The 11,656-nt window shown below is 39.6% G+C and overlaps 1 protein-coding gene across 4 annotated transcripts in view; it reads right to left on the reverse strand.

The window, feature by feature from the left end:
* Nucleotides 1-9,153, reverse strand: part of STIL (STIL centriolar assembly protein) — a 66,254-nt gene extending 57,101 nt beyond the window's left edge. For all 4 annotated transcript variants that reach the window (XM_077779800.1, XM_077779801.1, XM_077779799.1 and 1 more), the window contains exons 1-4: nucleotides 8,882-9,153; nucleotides 7,541-7,759; nucleotides 6,606-6,692; nucleotides 2,179-2,286 (exon numbers count right to left, since the gene is read on the reverse strand). In XM_077779800.1, coding sequence (XP_077635926.1) covers nucleotides 2,179-2,286; nucleotides 6,606-6,649 — 152 coding nt within the window. In that variant the 5' untranslated portion in view covers nucleotides 6,650-6,692; nucleotides 7,541-7,759; nucleotides 8,882-9,153. The remainder of the gene's footprint in view (nucleotides 1-2,178; nucleotides 2,287-6,605; nucleotides 6,693-7,540; nucleotides 7,760-8,881) is intronic.
* Between the last annotated feature and the right edge of the window lie 2,503 nt (nucleotides 9,154-11,656).

An 11,656-nucleotide genomic window follows, 5' to 3' on the forward strand; every position in this document is an offset into this window, starting at 1 on the left:
AAGACTAGGCGGATTTATAAAAAGAACCACAAAGGACCTGCAGAAATAAAAATATAATCAATTAAAGACTCAATATAATGAACTGGGTATAGGTCCATGAATTTTTATTATTATTCTGTCTGCATATGTATTATAAACCACCACATATATGGTCTACTTCCACATTTAAAAAACCTAAATAAGGGGCATCTGGGTGGCTTAGTCGGTTAAGCATCCGACTTTCGCTTAGGTCATGATCTCGCGGTTCATGGGTTCGAGCCCCCATCGGGCTCTGTGCTGACAGCTAACTCAGAGCCTGGAGGCTGTTTTGGATTCTGTGTCTCCCTCTCTCTCTCTGACCCTCCCCTGTTCACACTGTCTCTCTCTCTCTCTCTCTCAAAAATAAATAAAACATTAAAAAATTAAAAAAAAACAACCACCAAACCTAAATAAACAGATTAGATGGTAATGAAATACACTTAAAGAGAAAATTAGCAGTTGAAGAAAAAAATTGCATTGTAGCAAAGAAAGAGAATAGAAAATATAAAAGATAAAGAGACACTGAGAAAACAATGAACAAGTCTAAGAAATATTTAATTGAACTTCCACAAGACTTTTTTATCAATGATACTAACCTTCTCTGCCAGCTGGTTTAGAACTTAAATACTTTGTGACCTGTATGTTTCTTACTTGACTCAATCCATCAACAAATGCTATATAAGCTGTTTCATTCTTTCAAAATACCTTGTTTCATTCTTTCCTTTTGATCTCAGTGCTGCTACACTGCTCTAAACCCTCATAATAGCTACCATTTATTGAATACTTCCTATGTTCCAGGCACCATGCCAACTGCTGCTTTACAGAGTCTGTCTCATTTAATCCTTATAAGAGTGCTATGAAACAGGTATCATCATTCCCATTTTGTAAATAAGGAAACTGATCCTTGCCTATTGTACTAAGGTTGCATAAATAAGAAGTGGTAGAATCAGGATTTGACCCTCTAGGCAGTGTGACTCCAGTTACAGCATCTTAAAACAAATCACTATGGCATAAATCTATGTTGCCTAGTTTACAAAAAACCATCTCACAGCTAGGCTAACTCTAGGCTCTCCTCACCATGACCCATCCTTCTTAGAATTCTGCTTTCAAACAAATAACTCCCTTACATACAAAATTGCAGTGAAGCATATCAAAAGAATCATCCACCAAGATCAAGTGGGATTCATTCCTGGGTTACAGGGCTGGTTCAACATTCGCAAAACAATCAATGTGATACATCATATCAATAAANTTGCAGTGAATCTCTATCTTTTATTAATTTAAGCCCAAGCTGTTAGGTCTTTCTTTCAAGATCCTCACCATAACTGTTTTATAGTCTTTCTAACATGATCTACCCACTCAAAATCAGTTCAATCTTCTCAATGCTCTACAAAGACAGCATGCTAAAGCACGATGAAAAACCCATTTGGTTTGTATTATATTTTGTCTTTTGTTTTTTTTTTTAAATTTTTTTAAATGTTTTATTTATTTCTAGGAGAGAGAGAGACAGCGTGAGCAGGGGAGGGTCAGAGAGAGAGGGAGTGACAGACTCTGAAACAGGCTCCAGGCTCTGAGCTGGCAGTCAGCACAGAGCCCGACGCGGGGCTCGAACCCACGAACCGCGAGATCATGACCTAAGCGAAAGTCGGACGCTTAACCGACTAAGCCACCCAGGCGCCCCTATATTTTGTCTTTTGAATTCGTATAATACTTAGAACTTTAGATCTGCAGAATATTTTAACTGTGAAATTACGATTACTTCTCAAAAGCATAAAGAAATAGATTTATGGGCACCTGGGTGGCACAGCAGGTTAAGCAACGGATTTCAACTCTGGTCACAATTTTGTGATTCATGAGTTCGAGCCCCGCATCGGGTTCTGTGCTGACAGCTCAGAGCCTGGAGCCTGCTTTGGATTCTGTGTCTCCCTCTCCTTCTGTCCCTCCCCTGCTCACACTCCGTCTCTCTCTCAAAAAATAAACTAACATTAAGAAAACATTTTTTAAAAAAAGAAAAGAAATAGATTTAAGAAGGGATAATGTTTGAGGGGAGCTTCTGAAAAGTTAAAAAAAAATGAATTAGTCATAGTAATCAATTTTGCCTTACACATCCTTTTACTCCTGTTTATACTGGTTTGATCTGAAGAGAGATACATCTTATACCTGTAGTAATTGAGATGTAAGTAGACGAAATCTCCTATTGGCATTGGGTTCCAAAGTGCACATTTTGATGGAGGAAAGTAGAAAGGTACTGTTCTGCTTGAAGGAAACCTTTAAAAAGAAATTTAAATCAAAGTACAATGAAAAGCAAACTTAGCAGATATTTTATAAAAAACAGTTTAAAGTTAAATGATGGGGTGGGGGGCACTGGGTGGTTCAGTTGGTTAAATATCTAACTCTTGATTTTGGCTTAGGTCATGATCTTACAGTCGTGAGACCAAGCCCCATGTTGGGCTTTGTGCTGAGCATGGGGCCTGCTTGGGAGTCTCTCTCTATCTCTGCCTCTCCCCTGGTTGCGCAAGTGCACTCACGTGCACTCGCTCTCTCAAAATAAATAAGTAAACATTTAAAAAAATAAGATTAAATGATGAAGCTTATCAAACTACTTTTGTAATTTTAAAAGGGCTTAAAATTATTTTTCTAAGTAAAAAAAAAGGAAAAAATTAACTTTATTTTAAGAGAATAAGCACTCAAAACTTAGGTATAGCTTTTTCCTATCCTTTTTTTCCCTACGCATACATAAATTTATGTACATGTTTTTATTTTTATTTATTTATTTTTGTTTAATAATTTGGAATATTTCCTTTATTTTTTTTAAACTTTTTTTTTTTAAATGTCTTATTTATTTCTAGGAGAGAGAGAGAGATAGCGTGAGCAGGGGAGGGTCAGAGAGAGAGGGAGATACAGCATCTGAAACAGGCTCCAGGCGCCGAGCTGGCAGTCAGCACAGAGCCCGATGCGGGGCTCGAACCCACGAACCGCGAGATCACCACCCAAGCGAAAGTCGGACGCCCAACCGACTAAGCCACCCAGGCGCCCCTATGTACATGTTTTTAAAAAAAAAAAAAACCAGAAGGGGCATCTGGCTGGCTGTCAGTAGAGCATGAGACTCCTGATCCCAGAGTCATGATTTCAAGCCCCACAATGGGCATGGAGCCTACTTAAAAACAAAACAACAACAACAAAGGAATTGGTAGCATCCAGTCTATCATATCCTTTTTAAGTAACAGAGAAATAAATATAAACCATAAATTTACATTTAAATTTAAAATTAGGGGCACCTGAGTGGCTCAGTCAGTTGGGCGTTGACTTTGGCTCAGGTCATGATCTCACAACTCGTGAGTTCGAGCCCTGCGAAAGGCTCTGTGCTGACAGCTTGGAGAATGGAGCCTGCTTCAGATTCTGTGTCTTCCTCTCTCTGTCCCTCCTGTGAGTCATGCTGTCTCTCTTTAAAAAATGTTTATTTTTTAAATAAACATTAAAAAAATTTAAATTTAAAATTAAAATGCTGTCCTTCTGAATTAATTTCTAGATAGTATCTAATAAAATTATGAAAGCACAAAAAGTTAATATAGTCTTTATTTTTCAGTGTTTCCAAACTTAGTATCTTGGATTGTATCACTTAACTTTAATTACTGAAGCATCAAAAGGACATCATTATAAATAATTCCTAAGCAAAGACCCTAGAGGCAGTGTAAAGCAAGACTTCAATGTTAAATCATACAGAGTACCATCAAAGTTTATTTTATATAATTGAGTGACATGAGAACACCACATTAAGAAAAAACAATGCAAAGAAAGGACTGGGGAGAAAATCCAAAGTCACTTGTAACTAAAACAAGAAAGGGATGCTTGGTTGGCCCAGTCAGAAGAGCATGCGATTACTGATCTAGGGTCATGAGTTCAAGCCTTCACATAGGTGAAGAGATTACTTAAAAATAAAATCTTTAAAGGATGCCTGGGTGGCTCAGTCAGTTCAGGCCATGATCTCAGTCATGAGACTGAGCCCCGTGTCAGGATCCATGCCCAGCACAGAGCCTGCTTCAGATTCTCTTTCTCCCTCTCTGTCTGACCCTGTCCCGCCCACGTGCACTTTCTCTCAAAAAAAATTAATTAAAAAATTAATAAAATCTTTAAAAAGAAGTAAAAAACAATCAAGGTAGCTCCAAGAGTGAGTTACCTCTGATAGTGAGCTACCTGCTAACAGATAGCAGACTGTTAAATAGTTGAACTAAAAGAATATTTTATCATATCATGTATTAAGGATACCTTATTCTAGACTCTAGACCTTACTTTTACATATCAACTGATGAAGCTTCTCAACTAAAATATTAGCCCCACTTTACTGATGACCTACTACGTATCAGGCATCCTACTGGGCACTTTACATAAACAATATTTCTCACTAGAACTATTCTAGAAACATTTTATTATCCGTTTTATAGATGACAAACTGTAACTTTGCTAACTTCATACAACAATTAAGTAGCAAAGCTGGGATCTGAATCTAAGTGTGGCTGATTTTGAAGTTTATACTTCTAGAAGCTGAATGGTATAGTGCTTTAGAACCTGGGTCCAAATTCTGACTCTACCACATTGCTAGCTATATGTTTTCAAATCCATGTCTAATTTGGACTCATAATATCTATGAGAAGGATTTTTAATTTCCTTTTTTTTGAAATGAGGTCATAGTCTGGGATTGAGAAATCTGTTCAAGGTCACAAAGTTAGTAAGTAACAAACTATCAGTTTATCTATGTTTCTATATCTAATATACTCATCACTTATCAATTGGGGGGCAGTATGATACGGTGGGTTAAAGAAAAATATCTGCAAGTCAGTTGTTTAAGTCTAAAAACTTGCTTCAAAATCTGCTAGCTGTGTGACCTTGATCACATTATTTAATGTCTCTGTGCCTCAGTTTCCCCATCTGCTAAACAAACAGAATAATACCTATGTGTTCTGATAGTTACACTGAGTATTAAACGAGTCAATATATGTAAAAGGTTTAGAGTAGAAGTCACATAAGGTTTACATCCTGGCTATACCACTTACCAACTGTATAAGTTTGGGATGGTTAATCACTCTACACCATACTTTCCTCATTAAAAAAAAAAGTGGGGGGAGAATAATAAGGATAATAATAGTACCTACACCTCATAGATTTTTTTGTGAGGATTGAATAAGAATAGTGCAGGCATTGTGCTTAGCACAGTACCTGGCACATAGCAAGATTTCAAGAAATGCTTTTAGTCCTTTTCTTAATATAAACTATGCAGGTAGACTTTAAAGGCACAAACACCCTAAAATGTGGTACAAAATTTTACATGTATGCATATAAGAGTTTTTTCTTAGGGAAGGGGATTCATGCTATCAGATATTGAAACCCCAAAATAACTCAGAACTGCTGCTCTAAAGCCCAGAGATTATTGAAAATCAGAGGTCATTAAGTTAAAACAAAAAACAAAAAACTAGAGTTGAATATTTCAGGAATAATCAGTTTATTTAAAAAATTTTTTAAACTAATTTCTATATTCAGTGTGGGGCTTGAACTCATGACCCTGAAATCAAGAGTCACATGACCTACAGGTGCCCCAGGAAAAAAATGTTTAAGTTACATGAGTATATTAGCTTACCTAGAATGTAAGGAATAAATGACTAAATAATAAAATAAAAAAAGAGAATGTACTGACTTGTTGCAAGCACAAGTTCTTTCAAAGAACAGCAGTTGACAAATTTTCAAATAATAGGTGGCATTAGGACAAAACAGAAGGGCCAAAATAAGCAAAAGGAATATGATAGCCACTTTGGATTATGTTTCTCATTGTCTTCAAAAACACCTGGCACAAAAGAAAACTACAGAGAATGAAGATAACTCATGGATGTAGTTATAGTTTAGAAGAAAAAAAATTCACCTCTCAGCATTAATTGTTCCTCCCTCAGGGAAAAAAAGAATAATGAATGATCCAAACAGCCAAATAACACAAGCCAATTTCTTTGTCCCCACACCACTGACAGACTGAGAAAATTAGGAGACAGGTGGCAAGCTCCTCCTTCCTATTCCACATGAGTGGGGAATGGCTTAGGGACATTTAAAGAAACCTGGTACATACAATGTGCAATTTTTCCCATCAAGGATTAGAGTTCAAATAAGGGAAGGAACCTAATCACTTTCTCATTTGTCTAGGATATAAATAAGTATATATGTGATTTTTAGCCCTGAGAGCTCAGGTTCTGTTTCCCATCAGTAAAGATGCTCTGTGAACTCAAAAAACATAGGTGGAAGAATGAAATTGATATTTACTAAATGCCTACTATGAGCCAGACCCTTTACTTTAGTGTTCTCATTTAATCCTTCACAATAACCTTCTGTTACATAGAGATTACTATCCCCCATTTATAGATGAGAAAACTGAGGCTTGGAGAAGTTAATTAACTTGATCACAGTCACTCACCTATCAAGTGATAGAGCAGGGATATGGACCCAGATTTTCCCGACTGGAAAGGGTTTTTTTTTTTTTTCTATTCCAACCTATTTTCCCAAGTTATGAGAAAGAGTTAAAAAACCATTTTGTGAAAACATTTCTATACCTGGTATTCATCTGGGGGCCTGTAAGAGGATATGTAGGCTCCATGATAGTTGGTGAACGATGTATTCGATATCAAATGTTCAGTATCCTAAAGAAGTAAAGAGAATGTTACTAATGAGTGATAAAAACAAAAATAAGAAACATGATTTAGCCACATATTAACAGAAGTACAGGCAAAGGTTACTTATATAAAGTAGCTTCAACTATAGAATAGTAAGACAAAATGCTGGTAGATTCTTAACATTTTCATACTTTATAGTCATTCGGCCTCTAAATTAATGTTAATATTTATTCTAGGCAGCAATACCTACCAATATATCTATTCATAAAGAAAAGCACAGATTCTGGATTGCATGGATGGCTCAGTCAGTTAAGTGCCCAGCTTTAGCTCAGGTCATGATCTCACAATTTGTGAGTTTGAGCCCTGCATTGGGCTCTCTACTGTCAGCACAGAGCCTGCTTCAGATCCTCTGTCCCCACCACCCTGCCCCTTCCCCACTTGCATTCTCTCTCTCTCTTTCGATAATAAACATTATAAAAAAATTAAATACAGAAAACCACAGATTCTAAAAAAAAAAAAAAGAAGAAGAAGAAGAAGAAGAAAGAGTGAAAGAAAAGCAAAGGTTCTGTCCCCAAGATCCTTATAACCATTTGGTAAGCTGGATATAGTAGGGTAGGTAATATTTAATATATGAAATTCTGACCAAAAGTGTCATAATATTCAGAAAACCATAAAACAGGACATAGGAACAACTTGAACTAGATATTTATTGGATCTGTAACGAGGTTAACAAATCTTAAATCCCATGGAGATGGAAGACAAATATTACATCCCCACAAACTGACTTGTTCGTGTGCAAAATCAGTGATCTTTGCCTGGCTGCACATGCCCTCTTGGGGTACTTCTTAATCCACTCCCATTGCTTCCTCACCCACCTGCAGATAGCAAACTGTCAGCTTCCATCTCTCTTCTAAGTTTCAAAACCATTATTTCTTATTGCCCACTGGGTATCTTCATTTAAATATTATCAAAGCAAAATACAGAGGTAGTCCTTTCTTCACAGTTCAGTATTTCCTATACCCTCTTATCAGGTCTTAAGAGTTCTTTAGGCTCTGTACATTTATTTCACTTCAATTTTAGCAAGAAGGAATTGCCTGCAGCAAGAGAAGAGAGGAGAGAGTTATGAACGCAGGTGCAAAAGAGATTTTTCAGATAAAGCCAGAGGCTGAATTTATTTATTAGAACAAAATCTTATTGAAAGTGCTCTTGTAAGGTTGACTAAAAAGTCCCTCTTGGAGACATCTGGACTTCATGCATCTTCTATTAGAATGAAGGCTTGAAACTTGAAAGCCCTTCTACGCCACTTGGTTGTCACGCATAACAGTATTCAGATTGATAACTAACTCTAGGAAATATATAAAGTGCCGTCTTTCTTCAATAAACAAGAATCTTACATTTGTCTCTTATGTTTTAAGGTAAAACAATAATGTTGATCTATTTCTCATATTAAAACAATACAGGAGTTTATTTTTACAGCATCCCGCAAGCAGTGAAAGCTCCTCAAACTAACAGCACGCAACACCTATACCTAGCAAAATATATTCTCCTTGGATAATAGCATCACGGTTTGTCAAAATTGAAATCTCGAAATCATCCTTATTTCTCCTTTCTCCCTCTTTCCCATATAAATTCTCTTTCCATCTCTACTATAGTAGTTCCTAACTACATCCACTCTCACCAGATTTATTGACAAGTCCCCACAGTGCTCCTAGAAGGGTATTTATGCATATCTCACCAAATTATTCCCCGTTTAAAAAGCTGATGGCTCTTGTTTAAATACAGAACAAAACATCTCCACGATCTGGCCCCACTCTATTATTCCAACCTTACCCTTCATCCACTCATCCTACATTCCAATCACATTGTACTACATACAATTCGCCGAGTCTGAGTGTCTTTGCACAGGCTGTCCCTTTAACTTGGAACGTCCTGGTAAATCCCCACCATCCTTCACAATCCAAATCGAATGTCACTTCCTCGGGAAAGCCATCTCCTAAATACTGCCTGTTTTCACACACATAGCATTTTCACACTTTGTTTACACATTACTCCCAGGAGACCGCGAAATGCAAACACTAACGGATCCCTTACTACGAAGCCGGCTGAGTTAGACGTGAGGAATACAGGAACGAGCATGCAGGGCTACAGTCCACAGATTTTCATAGTGAAAACACCTTTAACTGGCACGTGATCGACTGCAAACCTCTTTCACATACCTAAGGAGAAACCATTCATAGGGAATTCGCGGTCCGCTTAATTTATTTCTCCCACTAGTTCCCCTTCACGTCATCAGCCCCAGGCTCCAGGAGGGCTGAAGCCACCGCAAGGCCCTGAATGTTGCCCACCGTCCTTCTCCGTGCTCCGCGGCCGCCCTTCGCGAGAGTCCGGGACACAAAGCCGCACTCACGGCAACCGCCGCCCAGCGGGGTCTGTTTGTTGGGTCGGAACTGAGGTCCGCTCCAAGGAGCGCCTCCGCCCCGCCTCTAGGACGTTGGGGTCGCGGGAACCGACGCGGCAAACACAAGCTGGTGAAACCGAAGTCCGCGCCGCGCCTACTGACTGGTCAGAAATCCTACCCGTCACGGCCAGGGGCGGTGCTAGAGGCAACACGCACGGCCGCCGGGACGTGCTAGTGCGTCAGCCAATCAGCTCTCTGCGCCGTTCCGGCGCTTGACCAATCCCAAGCCTCACTGGAGAAATGAGTGCGCCATAGGCTCTCCACGCAGAATCCGGAGGATTTAAACGCTACATTTTGGTCAACGGTTAAGTTCCGGGGAGGGAAGGACAGTGCGCAGGCGCAATGAAAAACTTAATTCCGCTGTGGTGTGTGGCAGAGGAAGCCGGAAGTGCTTGCTGTTCTGATTATTTCTGGGAGTTTAGAAGTGAATCGAACCATTTACTTGAATGAGCAAAAGAGAGGAGTTAGATTTCTCTTACTTTCTTTCCTCTTCTTTTTTTTTTTAATGTTTTATTTTATTTTGAGAGAGCGTGCTTGCGGGCTGGGGAGGGGGAGAGAGAGAGAGTGCCAAGCAGGCGCTGCACTGTCAGCAAGGAGCCCAGGCTCCATCTCCTGAATTATGAGCTCATGATCTGAGCCGAAATCCAGAGTCAGATGCTCAACCGACTGAGCCACCTAGGTGCCCCTCTAGTTTCTTTCCTAAGAAGAATCCTCTCAATAACAACAAAAAATTTTCTTTTAAATACCTTTCCGTTGAGGGGCTCCTGTATGGCTCAGTGGTTGAGCATCCAACTCTTGATTTCGGCTTAGGTCATGATCTCAAATATTGAACCCCATGTTAGGCTCTGACCTCAGTGTGGAGCCTGCTTAAGATTCTCTCCCTCCCTTGGGGCGCCTGGATGGCTCAGTCGGTTATGCATCCGACTTCGGCTCAGGTCATGATCTCACGGTTCGTGGGTTCGAGCCCCATGTCGGGCTCTGTGCTGACAGCCAGCTCAGAGCCTGGAGCCTGTTTCGGATTCTGTGTCTCCCTCTCTTATGACCCTCCCCTGCTCACGCTGCCTCTCTCTCTCAGAAATAAATAAAACATTAAAAAAAAAAAGATTCCCTCCCTCTCCCTCTCTGCTCCTCCCTCAAACATGTGCCTGTGCATGTGTGCATGCTCTCTCCCTCCCTAAATAAATAAATAAATTCCTTACCATTGAGGAAAAAAAGGACGTGATGTAAATTTATAAATTATTTATACTTAGTGTCTACAACTAATGTTGGTAATTGGGCCTTCTCTGTTATTTTTTATGATTGTCCTGCAACAGCCAAAATAGGTATTAATATCCCTATTCAACAAAGGAAGAAATGTGAAAGGTGATACAATTAGTGTTGAGTCAGGATTCTAAATGCCACTTAACTTCCTTTCATATTCCACTTCTATTAGTTTCCTGAAAATGTGGGAGCTCAAAGTCGAGATGTGTTTGTAGGCTGTATTGTTCTGAAGAAGCATCCACCCTTTTGAGAGAGTGAAGACACTCTCCTGAAAAATGTATCAAACTAGCCAAGAAATATATGCTACATAGAATGTTATTCTCTGCTTTCCTGGAAAAATTCCTGGAATCTAAGACACACATTTCAAGAGAAAAGATGGTGAGTTCCCCATTGTGAGAGTAGGAAGCGCCAGTGATGTATGTCTGACAAAGTATGGAGTTTGGCCAACTCCATAGGGTTGGAGCAAAGATTGCCCATTAGAGGAGCCCCACATTAGGCATAAATGCCTAGAATCCTTGCTGCATTCAGTAATTGCCTGGGGCTTCCCGGTAAAAGCAAGAACTAAGGAAGATCCTGAAGGGCACAGCAAGAGGCTGATAGCCAAGTGTATACTCTGCAGCTGATTGGCAAGCTCTTTCTGTAGAGATCCAAGTGACACGCCTGATGGCTGTCATGAATTACCTTAAGGGCAAAGTTCCTGGGGTGGGAGCTTCCTGGCATCTTCAAGGAAGACCACGTAGGCCAGTATGTCCTTAGCAAAATGTCTGAGAAGAATATTAAGGGTTGAAGGGGGAGATGGTGTTGGTAAACCACACAGGGCCTTAGAGGTCATGATAAGGATTTGGCTGTACTTTTGAGTTAGATAGGAATTCTCTGAAATATTTTATTTTTTAAGTTTATTTTGAGAAAGAAAGCGAGGAGGGGCAGAGAGAGGGAGAGAGAGAATCCCAAGCAGGCTCAGCAGTGTGAGCACAGAGCCTGACGCAGGGCTCAATCCCACGAACCATGAGATCATGACCTGATCCTAAATCAAGAGTCAGACCTTAACTGACATAGCCATCCAGGTTCCCCTACTGGAATATTTTTAAAAGGGGGCGGACATGATCTGATTTTAGGTTTTGGAAAGACTACTGTGATTGCTACTTTGAGAAAAAACCTGTAGGGAACAAAGGGAAGCAAGGAGACCAGTTAGAAAGCTGTTAGAATAACCAAGGGGAGACACTGATGGTGGCTTGAACTAGAATGGTAGCATTGGGGGTGGTGAGAGGCTGTT

This window comes from Crocuta crocuta, unplaced genomic scaffold (assembly GCF_008692635.1).
Source record: "Crocuta crocuta isolate KB4526 unplaced genomic scaffold, BGI_CrCroc_1.0 scaffold168, whole genome shotgun sequence".
Lineage (NCBI taxonomy): Eukaryota > Metazoa > Chordata > Mammalia > Carnivora > Hyaenidae > Crocuta > Crocuta crocuta.